The sequence below is a fragment of the Opisthocomus hoazin genome, chromosome 4 (assembly GCF_030867145.1).
Source record: "Opisthocomus hoazin isolate bOpiHoa1 chromosome 4, bOpiHoa1.hap1, whole genome shotgun sequence".
NCBI classification, from domain to species: Eukaryota; Metazoa; Chordata; class Aves; order Opisthocomiformes; family Opisthocomidae; genus Opisthocomus; species Opisthocomus hoazin.
In genome coordinates this window covers 29,312,413-29,325,049 of record NC_134417.1, presented here as the reverse complement: position 1 = coordinate 29,325,049, position 12,637 = coordinate 29,312,413, and the positions used below count along the sequence as shown (strand labels likewise).

At 50.7% G+C, this 12,637-nt stretch overlaps 1 protein-coding gene across 1 annotated transcript; it reads left to right on the top strand.

Annotated features, from left to right (window-relative positions):
* Positions 1-70: 70 nt before the first annotated feature.
* On the top strand, positions 71-8,512 carry SELENOT (selenoprotein T). The gene is made up of 6 exons (XM_075418482.1): positions 71-230; positions 1,376-1,486; positions 2,569-2,695; positions 4,185-4,272; positions 5,760-5,911; positions 7,775-8,512. Exons 1-5 carry the CDS (start codon positions 91-93, stop codon positions 5,882-5,884), a joined length of 591 nt encoding a protein of 196 aa, XP_075274597.1. The 5' UTR covers positions 71-90; the 3' UTR covers positions 5,885-5,911; positions 7,775-8,512.
* The last annotated feature ends 4,125 nt before the right edge of the window (positions 8,513-12,637 follow it).

The window sequence follows — 12,637 nt, the reverse complement described above, 5'->3', positions numbered from 1 at the left end:
AGGGGGGCGGGGCCGCCCAGCGTCACGTGGCCGGCGGCGCCTGCGCGGGGCGGCGCGGCGCTCGCGTGACCTTGGGGCGGCGGCGGCGAGATGCGGGCGGCGGGGCTGGTGCTGGTGCTGCTGGCGGCGGCGGCGGGCGCGAGCGGCGGCGCGCAAGAGGGCGGCGGGCTGCCCGCCAAGAGGCTGCGCATGGCCTACGCCACCGGGCCGCTGCTCAAGTTCCAGATCTGGTGAGGGCGACCGGCAAGATGGCGGCGCCGGCCGGGCCAGCGCCTGCCCCCGCCATCCCTCCCCGTCTCCGTCCCTCCCCTCCGCGCGGCGGCCGTGGGCCCCGGCTCCCCTCGCTCCTCTGGCCCGCGGGAGGCGGCCGGGCCCCGCGGCGGGGCTGGCGGCGGGAGCAGCGTGCCGCGGTGCGGGCCCTCCCTTCCCGGGGCCGCGGGGCCCTTGCGCCTTGGGGCTGAGGATGGGGCTCGGGAGAAATGGCGGCCGGTGGTGAAAGCTGCCTCGTCAGGCACTGCTGGTACAAACGTGGCGCTTTGCGGGCGCTGGAGCGCGTGTGGCAGGGGCCGGTGTTCCAGCAAAGGGCGTCAAGGGTTTGGTCTGGGGCGAGGCAGGCCGGGCACACGCAGCACGTCTGCTGCGGGAGCGGCCGCGCTCAGCCCCGGGCCCGCCGCGCTGCAGCGGGACGGGCGGAGGGACCGGAGGGCTGGCTGCGGGGCCGGGCAGAGCCGGAGGGACCGGGGTGCCGGCTGCGGGGCCGGGCAGAGCCGCGGGCACCGGGCGCTTCGTGCGGGTTCTCCCGCGGCGGGGCGAGGCTGGATCGTTCGTGTTTGAGTGGTTGCGGGGCCGCTGGTAGAAACGCGAGCCGGAGCACAGCTCTGCGGCACTTGGCTGCTCTGTAGCTACCCTGGTCGTTCTTACACAGAAGTAAGCGGGAGCGATGTTACCTGCCTGTGGGCGGCCCCAGAAAGAGTGAAATTTAACTAGTGAGGAATTAAAGCGGCGTTGTGTGAAACTTGGGTGGGTTGGTTGGGTTTTTTTTGAACACAGAGCAAGTTGATATGTGTGCTGACTTTCTAACTTAACAGCTTTTTATGGGGGAAACAAGTGAATCCTTGCTCAGTGGGTTTACCAGAGCGTTGTGTCTGTGCTAGTAAGTGAAGATAAACCTGTGTCAAACCAAGTGCCTAGCCAGCTGTCAGGAGTTTTGCTGTATCACTTGGCTGAAAATCAATTTTACTCTTTGGTGTGAAGAAGTTTAGTTTTATTTTAAACTAAACGGTTTACAAGCGGTGTGAGTGCTGGTGCTGCCGGTTGAACAGTGACTTGAGCAGGCAGCGCTCCAGTTTCCGTGACCAGCCCTGTCTGTGTTTAGTGTCTCCTGAGGCTACAGGCGGGTGTTTGAGGAGTACATGCGGGTCATCAGCCAGCGGTACCCAGACATCCGAATCGAAGGGGAGAACTACCTTCCTCAACCTATATATAGGTAAGCATGTGACTAGCAGTACAAATTGTCTTTCTTTCCATATGTACGCTCAGCATGGTGAACATGTGCATTTATGCTTAAATAATATTGAAAATAGGAACTCAAGGGTTTTTTTCCATTATGATTGCATACAAGCTCAGTTATCATTTCCCTTCCAGATAGCCACCTTAGTTTTCCATGAGAAACTTAGTTTTCCATCTGTGTGATGAGGTCTCCTGTGTTCCAATCTAAAGTAAATTAATTCACTCTTTTTTTACAGTGAATTTTTCCAGCTTTCCTTCGTAATGTATATGAACGTGTGTTGCTCAGGCTTATGCGCTTAGTGACAAGTTCCTGTAGTAGGTTAAGATTGCAGAGAAGGGAAGAGTTTGTTTTTGACATCTGAATCAGGGGAGAGCTAACATCATCGGAGAGACTACTAGGAGGTCCTTAACTACAGTTTGTGGGAGAACCCAGGGAAATCTGGAGAAAGACAAAGCAAAAATAGCGTTAGTCCTATTCTTTAAACCATTGTGTACATGCTAGACAGTGATGCCACAGTTACTGTGGTGGATTCTGAACCAGTTCTTGACCTAATTACTGTAACTGCAATGGTAAGAATGGTACAAGATTGAATACCTCGGTGTTAATTTGCCCTCTGGCTGTAGGTTTAACTCTTGGAAAGAACTGTAGGGTGTTTTGCATCTGCTGGGAAAATGCTTTACGAGGAAGTAGTGCGTGTCAGTTAAACATGTCTCTGTAATATGGAACAACTTCTTTAAGAAACTGAATGTATTATCCAGTTTAGACACATGTAAGTTCAAAGCAGATTTCTATTTGAGATCTGCTTAAAAAAAAAAAAAAATCTGTGTGCATGGTATACAAGAGGTGTGTCCTTCTGAGGATGTGTTTTTTGTTAATGTGGGCTGCTTTTTTGGTTTTTTTTTAACAGCGAGATAAACTTACTTGAAATGTTTTGTATTTCCCCTGAAATAGTTAATTGTATGCAATCAAAATTCTTCTAATTAGATGAATTACAGCTATATAGTGGTGAAGTAGTAACTGAAGCTTCTGAGTCACTTTTATGTGTTGTCTTTTGATAGGCACATAGCATCCTTCCTGTCTGTCTTCAAACTAGTATTAATAGGCTTAATAATCGTTGGCAAGGATCCATTTGCTTTCTTTGGCATGCAAGCTCCAAGCATCTGGCAGTGGGGCCAAGAAAATAAGGTAAACTGCATCCTTTCTTCTTCTATTTTGAAAAATCAGTTTTGGAATGACTTCATGATAGTGTTCTGGGAGTACTTCACAATTGTTACTGTCTTAACTTTCGTACACTGCAGCCTTAACAGAACCTTTAGGCTTCTGTAACTAAATATACTTGAGAACGTTATGGTAGCATCATTATTCTTAATAGCAGTGCTTTGTGTTTTTGACAGACCCAGATTTGATTCTCAGCATCTCGCTTTCCAAGCTGATGATGCTGCAGAGGGACAGCTGAGGTGGTTGTTACTGACAGAGATGATAGAAGATTTTTTTTTTTTTACTTTTTTAGGGCCCAAGAGTAGAGTTGCAAGCTGGTATTGTTGGTGTTAGAATTCTAGGTTCCCTCTTCTGTTGTCTCATAAGTATTTTGCAGTTGTTGCTTTAATCAGACTTCCGATCAATTAGGCATGCAATTTGATGGTGGTTAGATCGAGTTGAAATTTTGTGGGTGTTTTTGCAGGATGTACTCGGGCGTGACAGACTGTGCCTTGTGGGACTGATATCCCTGTGAATCGGCACTGGTGGTGCTTGGAGATTAATGCTATTGAACTCTGGTTTACAGTGACCTTGTTCCAGACTTACTCTACTAAGCAAAAGCAATTTATACGTTCATTAACCTTTACATATTTTATTGGTGCACAAATCCTGAAGCTGAGCTACCCAGTGCAGTGGGGCTCCGTCAGCAGTCAGTCTGAATGTACAGAAGCCGCAGTGTCTTCTGTTTAATTAAATGGGCCAGATACCCTGCTGAGCTTGGCTCGCTGCGGGGTGTCCCATCTGTGATGGTGTAAACAGCTGTCTCCCGTGCTAAATTCTTTGGTATTGCAGTAACCGCTGTGAATGCGCCCTGTGCGTGAAAAGGGAGTTGTGAAGGTGCTGGCGATGGAGGAGGTGCTGTGTTGCTGAAGATGGCATCATTTCATCCTGAGGCACCAGTGCACACAGAAGATTCCGGATGGTTACTTTGAAGAATAGCTAGAGGGTTGACAGTTCTTGTGAAGAAATGCAATTTGACTGGCTCTGCTGCTTGTGTCTAGGCCTGTGGTTCTTTGATCTGAAGTGTTGCTCAGAGAACGACAGGCACTGCGCAGGAACAGTTGCATTCCCTTGCCATCCTGTGAGTGCCATCGTAGCCACGTACTGCAAACTGGCTGTTAAGGTGTGCGTGGGTTTGTGGAGGAAAGGAGTGGGAAGGTGTAGCTTGGTTTGAATTGGGATTGCGAGTTGGGTGGTTTCAGAGCTATATTGATACCTGTCTTGGGAAGGCAGCGTGCACAGTCCTTTTTAAAGGAGGATGAAAGGAAGATGTCTATGCAACTGGAAGATTGCATGATAAATTGCAGAGGGGAATTCAGAGATGCCTGTAAGCTTTTCCAGCACTTACATAGAGTGAATAAAACAAGCTGTGGCTCACACAGCTGAAGTGTCAGGAATTCTCTCTGTTCTCTTCTAGGTTTATGCTTGCATGATGGTCTTCTTCCTGAGCAACATGATTGAGAACCAGTGCATGTCAACGGGTGCATTTGAAATCACTTTCAATGGTAAGCAGAGAACTTTCTGTTTAAGGGAATCACAGTGTGTTGCATGTGTACGCACAGATTTGAGAGCTTTGCGTTGGGAGAGTGCGGGATGATGTTGTGAAGTGTATGTGTTTCAAAATGTGATGGTATGGGGTAATTGCCATCCACTTTGAAACTTAAGGTGTTACATATCGCAATAAATGATGAAAATCATAGTGTTCTTACAAAGCGGTTTGTGCAGATGTCAGTTACGTATATTTTCAGAGAGCTATGTAAAAACTTACTTAGAGGAATGCTTGGTCACTTGGAGTTACTGTATTATGTTCTTTCTTTGCATGTGATGTGCATTAAGTAAGAAATGATCAACTAGGGAAGCGTACTCTCCAGTTAACTAGATGCTTATCCCGTTTTCTGATGCGGTTTAGCCTTGGAATCCCATTGGATCCATTGCTGTTCCCAGATCTTCAGCACCTGTGGACTGCAGTACTGATTTTTTTTTTTTAGGTTAAAGTGTCTGTGGACCTTCTGTCTTCAAATAATTTTAGGATTTTAAAGATTATGTAAGCTTGATGGAGTACAGAATTTTTCAGGCTCTAGGTAGAAGTATGTTGTCTAGCTCTGTGCTTTATAATCTCAGTTTATGATGGCGCAGGATGCGTTGCATCATAGTAGTTTCTAAGTCAAGTCGTACACTGCAGAACCTTTTAAGGACTGGCTGTATTGCATCCAAGGAGTTGAATTCGATGCACTTCAGCCCTAAATCTCAGAGCAGAATGGGCAGCAGAGCCTTCCTGGGGGTGAGCAGTCACATCTGGACTTCTTGCAGTTTCTGGCTTGTGTTTTGGGACAGTGTGGTTCCAGTCTGGCTTTTGGTTTATGCAGATGGCAGCAGTTGTGTTTTTCAGTGTGGGTTCATGAAGTGCTGTAGCAGTGAGGGATGACTGAGGGAGTAGGTATTTATCACCGTCAGAAATGAATGTTGTGTTTACCCTAAAGCATTTATGGACCGTGATGCCTTTAATTTATATATTATTTTGGGGGTGGTGGGGGGGTAATGGTTGCAGCTACTTTGAGTGGAACCTGGCAAGCCAGGTGCTGTTAAGCAGAACTTCTGAGGGTCAGCCTTAGATGTTAGGCAGAAGTGAGATGAAGACTAATGAGACCCACACGTTTCAAAGATTTAGCGATGATTTAAAAACTTGGCTTACTGTTCTGCCACTCACTTATCTATTTTTAGACATTCTGTCAGTGGATATTTTGAACCTGTAAATCCAGATGATGAACTTCTAAATAGAAGCATTAGACTTTTTGTTCTCATAGTTAGACTGGGTTTTAGCATAGCCAAAGGTTTGAAGCATTGTTGATCCAGATATTTCTCTCAATATAAAATGGTACCAACTTGCATAGCTTCTTAGGTCTTTTAAATTTTGTGTTTAAATTAGCCCTGTGTGTTTTCTGACTTCATCAGTGTAATGATGCTTTTCTCCTCTCCCTGTGTTTTGTGGTAGATGTTCCAGTGTGGTCTAAGCTAGAGTCTGGCCAACTTCCTTCCATGCAGCAGCTTGTACAAATTCTTGATAATGAAATGAAGCTCAATGTGCACATGGAGTCAATGCCTCATCATCGATCATAGCCCCATCTATCAGCACTGAAACTTCTTGTAAGTCTTCTTCCAGTCGCCAGCTGTCTGTTGGCTCGGATGTGAAGGACCGCGTGTGGCAGGTTGAACACTGTAATCGTATATTTGTTCATTAGAAAGTGTTTTACTGGAGAACCGGCTCTAGTGCCTTTTAGTAAACTGACATGTATGATTTTACAGATACGGTTTTGGTTTGGGGTTGGTTCTGCCTGTTTCAAAACTGGAAGCTGGCATACCTTTGGGCAGAAAAAAATGTGTTACTGCGTGCAGAAGGCCTGAAGTTAGTGAACTGTGTTACGCAGAGATCAGAAAACACACTGCATTATGTGCCTTAAGACAGTCTATGTGCGAACGATTTCTCTATAACTAGTAACTAACTGAGTTGCGTGACCCTAGAAAGTAGAATGTTTGCTTGCTCCCATCTGCATGCTGAACTGTTTTAACCTTTTGCAAATACTCCTTGGCCGTTAGGAGCAGAGGGTTCACATCCATGCTTTTATATTCTCTGACAAACCAGTTCCGTGTTCCTGCATCACCGGTGGCTTTCAAAACATTTACCTTACGAGTCTTCGTAGGAATATTACTGTGCTACAGAAGGACTGTCCTGGTGCAAAAATTGGCAGCTGACACTTAGGAGACCATTGAAGTATTGATGAGCTGTGGTGCAGTTTCTGGCACAAGAGCTCTTTGGTTCGGGAGAGTGGTTTCTCGGCAGTACCATGCCGACAGACACCCCTCTCTAGCGGCAGACCCCGTGCTCCCGTTGCTGCCGGCTGACGTCTCGCAGCTGTCTCACCGCCTGAAACGGATCAGTCGGTCCCAGCGGCAGCCGTGCATGACGTAGCTCTGTTCAGACACCTGCGGTGATTCCCTTTGGAGCTCTGTTTAGTACGACTCGGCTTCTGCAGATGCGTGTTTACATAAGCGAGAGCGTAGCGCGTGGCGGCGTGCGTTCAGAGAAACCGAAGCTCTGTCAAGGCACTGCAGGCAGGCGTGCTCCGTGTAGGAAACCGTGCTCTGTAACCAGGGCTTGCTCTGCCGCTGCTCACTGCTTCAGAGCTCAGACTTCGAACCCCACTGCTTTTCCTGTCGGCCTCTCCCTGCACGGGTGCTCCTGCGGCTTGGTGAGGTGGGGAGAGCGATGCGGAGAGACTGCTCCCTCGTAGCCCTCGTGCAGGCAATACGAGAAGCAGCTGACTTTTGATTCCTGCAGGCATGTCCTGTTTATTCATTTGAGTCTGGTTTGTCTTAGTGATTTAGCAAAAAGTCATCTTAATCATGAAATAAGTTGTTTCATATTTTTAAAATAGTATGCATTATTAAAATTTTGGTTTTTCCTGTACTTTTCACATGGGCTTGCTGAAGCCCAGCACCCTGTATGTGTGGATTTGGAGGCTCTCGGGCAGTATTCTTTGTTGCAAAGCAGACTGATGTCACTTTTCAGCTTACAAAGCATGCTAAGACTGTTCTTACATAGAATGTAATTTAATGGGATGAGTTTAGAAAAAAACAACAGCACAAATCCCCATTCGGTTGTATCTCCATCCAGTGGGGAACAACACTGCAGGTTAGGAGAGTGTGATAGTGAGGCTTGGTGGCTTTGTGTTTTAATGTCTCCTTACTTGAATTCAGATAACGTAGTGTCATTCTGATGGTGCCTTTGTCACCCAGAATAAGACAGTGATAGTGCTCTCTTGCCATGAGTTGGGGCCTGCCAAGGGACAGTGCTTGTAATTCAGGTTTTATAATCGGAAGCCCAAGAACCTGCTGTTCTCCTGAGGGTACATAAAATGCCTCAGCTTTGTGTTTTGGCCTGGTGGAGATGTCTTGCTCGTTTAATGCAGGAGTGGTTGCCGACTGTAACGCTTGTGTCTCCGTTTCCAGGCATTAAGTGGCGATTTCCAAAGGCAGCGTGGCTCCGACCCATGAAGGCCTGTACTGAAGACAGCACGCTGTTAGTACAGACTGGATGCTTCTCTCGCAGCCGCGTTGTGCCTCCTGAAAAAAAGCTTAATAAAAGACCTCTTTCAGTGCTGGCGTGTTCCCAGATACTGCACAGTCATGGAGTGCAATAATACTGTATAGTTTTTTTAAGATTTCATTCGACCAGTTCATAGCTCGACAATGCAGGCATTACTAATAGTAACTTATTTTATATTCATGTCTCACGCAATGGCAGATTGAGTTGATGCCTGATTTTTTTCCTTGGGGAAAAAAAGTTTGTTTAATCTGTTGTATTTTATATGAATTTATGTTCTTTTTGTAGTTTAAAATGAAGTTATAGGAGTGTCTGGTATTGTCCTAAACTGTTAAGTAATTGACAGCTGTCTATCAAACATCTCTAATGTGGTTAAAGCAGGTTTGTATATTTTTCCAAATATATGGCAGAGTCGAACAGTGCGTTATATACTAAATTATGTAAACAAAATTATATGCAGAGTAGTTACATCACTTTTGTGACTTCAGTAAAAGTTGAGATCAGCTGCTTTTTAAATTGCGCTGGCCAGCTCGGGAGGTTTTTCCTTGACCATTCTGGAGAGGTGAAGAGCTGGGCCTTTCTACTGTCCTAAACAGGTGTCAAGAAAGTTAATTGAAATAAAGAGTCCTCATGTACTGTCTGAAGTACCTTGTTTGAGTCACTGATGGATGTTTCTAGAATTGCAATTGAAAAAGTGCATAAAAAGCCTACTTTCCAGAGTTGGTAATGTTGTCTTTGTCTTGTCTCAGCCCCTAACGACCTCCGTGTTCTGGGCGGAGCACACAGAGTTTTGTCTGTTCCCTGGTGCCCTGCCAGATCCCGCTGCGACGTGAGTTGGGGTGCTGCCGTGCCGGGGCACCTGGCAGGGCTGGGGTGAGGCCCCCAAGGCCGTGCTCGGCGGGGGGCTCCCCGGGTGGGGGGCGAGCTGCAGGCTGCGGGCTCCCCTCTGCAGGGTCTCCGTGCCCTGTGTCTCCAGAGCACTGCATGCTCCAGGCTGCGTGGCCGAGCAGCCACAGCGTGGGCGCTGGTGTGGGGGGCTCGGTGCTGGGCACCACCTGCCTCCCACTCTGCTTTTTGGCCCTGCTCCGAGCTTCAGCGTTTCAAACCCCTCGTGAGACAAGGTAAAGTGCTTTCTGGATCTTTCTTAACAAAAATTGTCTCTGGATGTGGCGGTGAGGGAGGGAGGTTTTCTCTGTCGGGGCAGTGAGTCAGACGAGAAGGGAATCTGCAGAGCTGTGCCGAAGGCAGCCGTCAGGTTTTGTAAGAATGGCCTTTCACCTTCCCTGGAGCTTTAGGGACAGTGTGAGAAATGTTCCAGGTAACAGCGGCTCTGTCCTGCTGCTTGTTACAAAGGTGCTGCTCCTCACAGCCGTTGAACACCCCGTGGCCTCCAGGCTGCTTTGACTGTGGGGAAATCAGCTCTGCAGATAACTCGCGCCTTCTCTGCTGAAATAGGTTAACCAAGGTTTCCTAGTATGGATAGAGTTTTAGTTTCTCATAATTGCATGCTTCACACAGACGAGACAGAGAACAGATAGATGCACAGAGGCGTTGCTAGGCTGAGATGGGCTGTGAGCTGTTTGTGTGACCACCGTGGTGGCATTTGCCTACAGTCTGCTTGCTGCCTGTGGTGTTCCTTCCCTTCCACCTGAGCAGGGTTGTATGTTGCTGCACTGGAACCTGTGCTCGCGTCCCTTCGGTGCGCCAGAAGCGTCTCCCTTGGGAGGCGCAGGGTGGGCAGCGGTCTGGTCGTGTCTGCCATTGCTCGGGGCTGGCCAGTGCACGTGGCAGGCTGGTTTTGATGGGCTGGACCAAGCCCCATGGCTGCTGTTCATAGAGCACTTCCAAATGGAAAAATTGAACAGTAAGTGGGAATGAAGAGCCTTGACAGTCATTAAAGGCAGTGATACCTGCCTGCCAGTTGCCAGACACCAGCTGAGGACTCAGTATTTGTGGTGCTCTAACCCGCAGAACTTGTTCTAGTTGGTAATCGGTGCTTCCCATTCCCCTCTCACCTCCCAGCCTCCAGAAATACTCAGCATGGGGGTTTCTGCGTGTTCAGCAATCCTGGACGGGCTTCTCCGAATCGTCTTACTGAATGCGTCTGTCTGGTGTGGAGAAGGGTGCGACCACCAGCATCGCTGGAAGCCCCGGTACCCACGTGTTGTCCTGGCGTTGAAGTGGCAGCTTTTTGCTCTCTCAAAGTGCAGAATGCCACTTTTTAACTTTAAAGTGAAGGTGTAATGGCCCATTTATCTAAACAAGCCGATTGATTTCACCCATGTGCAAAACCGATATCAAATAATAAATCAGAAGGGCAGAGTCAAGCTTGTTGATCTTGGCTTGGCACGGCACAGGGGTAGGGGATACAGGTCTGATGGAGTTGCTGTGAGCTGGGTGCGGACTAGGGAGGGGCAAAAAATGGGTCTCGCATTTCCCACTGCGAGTGCAGAAAAAATGGGTCGTCACACTGAGCTGTTTGCAGCAGAGATCTGTGCTCAGGTGTGCTCTCGCTGGCGTCAGTCAGACCTAACCCTGCTAAAAACTGGCATTACAGTGGCACAACAGGTTAGAACCAACCCCCCAGGTTTGATCTTCATATTTCTAAACCACGAGAGTCTAGAAGATTTTGAATCTAACTGAAGGTTTTGACCCATGCCACTGCGCCCGAGCTGGCGCCGGTCTGTGTTTCACGGGAGTCGGGCGTGCGGCAACGGGCTGCTGCTCTGCCTCGGGCCTTGCGGCGCAGGGGGACCATCCTTCGCTGTGGCTCGGGGAAGGCTCCGACGTCCCTGGGGCACAGAGGGGCGAGGGGCAGCCAGCGCCTGCTGATGCCCCACCACCTCCGGTAGTTTTGTCGTGTGATTCTGCCCAGTGGCCTGCGTTGCAGCTTGGCGTGGCTCTGGACCTCCATCGCTCTGTTAGTGCCCACTTTCTGTCCTTGCAGCCCACCGATTCCCCTGCGATGAGGCCTGGGCGAGCGAGCGGGAGCTGTCCCCACTCCACCCCTCTCCTGGGGACAGGGGCTTCTCCGGCGGTGGCTGCTGTTTGCAGTGCCATTAGCAGAGCCATCGTGCCGCTCGTTAGCAAGAACTTGCAAGTAGTCTGTCTGGCACTGGGAGACTTAAATTCCAAATTGGTAATAAACGGGAACTTAATGAATATAGTGTGTTTATCCAGAGCCTAACTTGACATAAATTGGATTTAATTTTGGGGGGGTTGTTTACTATGCAACTTCCTGTTAAGTGTTGCGGTTACAGCTGGATAGAGTAGGAGCTCATTTTGTATGTGTTTGCTGACCTGTGGCCAGGAGGAGCTGGTAAAGGGTGGGACAGTGGGGGACCCTCCCCACATCGCTCTGCTCCCCAGTGTGCCCTGATTTCCCATGGTCTTCGCAGACCGACTGCCAAGATGCTGCCCCAGGCCCTGGAGGCGCGTCCTTCGCCATTCCCCTTCCCCACGTGCTCCCCTCTGCGCGCGGGGTCTGGAGGCTGCAAGGGGTCCCCGTGTCAGATGCTGGGCTGTCGGCATCCCAAGTAAGCCGGTGCCTCGGCTGCCGGCGCCATGCTGGGAGGGGATGGTGCTGGCTCGCTGGGAGGAGAGTGACCGCCTGCACTCCTGTCCTCGCTGACTGCCCGTCTGGGCACTGTTTCCCAAAGCTGCCCTGGTGCCTGCGCGTCTTGGTGGGCAGCATCACCCGCGGGCAGCACTCGCAGCTCTGTGCCCACCAGCACCACTTCAAGGGACTGCGGACCGTGCTCATCGTCCTCCTCGGCGTCTGCCTCTCCCGGGGCCCTGCGTGGTGGGCAGCACCGTGCAGGCCGCCTGCAGCCTGGCCAAGCCCGCGCAAGGATGCCTGATAGCTGCCGGGGCAGACCAACTCCTTCATCAACCCCCTCGTCTGTGCCCTGTGCAGCAAAGACGTCCGGAGCCACCTCGCAGAGCTGCTCAGATGCAGCACGAAGGGCCAAGGTGAAGCCCCTGATCCTGCATGTCCAAGCTGTTGGGAGCTGGGGCAGGGGCCGGCCCGAGGCCCCCCCGTTCATGAGGGGTCTGTGCCCCACCACTTCCGCCCGTGGCCGGAGGGAACCGCAGGGCGCCTGGTGCAGCAGAGCCTTCCCACTATATCCTGCCAGAGGCTGCGGCTTGTCCATGCTCTCTGCTGTCCCCGCTTACAGCCTTCTGCCCCCAGCATCCGCACGGACGTCGCCAGGACTGTGACTTTTGACTGCTCTGGACAACCTGTGGGCTTTGTCCCTCTGCGGGGGCAACCGCTGTGTCTTGTCCCTGCAGCGTGCCGAGCTGCCAGCCAGCACTGGCACCAGGGCCGCCTGCGTACCCCGCTGGTGCCCTGCCCCTGGCAGCAGCGCTGGCTGTGCAGAGCGGTGCCGTGACTCAGCTGTGCTCTGTTTGCTTTTATCCCTGTGCCGCAGCCACGGGCTGAAAGGACTGGTCGGCTGGGCTGGTTTCTGCCAGGAGACAGCTCAGGAGCAATGCGCTGACGTCAAGCACGGATCTACTTTGCCCTAAGCAAAGCCCCTCTTCATGCTTCCGTGGCCAAGACACACTTCAGTGTGGGCTGCGGGAAAACGTGGTCTGGTACTGCCTGCCCCGCTCCCAGCAGCGAGGCCATGTCGGGTGGGACTGCTGCGGGCTGCCCTTTGCTGCATGGCGCAGCACGGCAGGGCCGCCGGCGACACCTCGCTGAGTGCGTGCGGGCGCCGGGGAGCGTCTCGCGCTGGCGCTGCCTTCACACCGCACGCACGCTG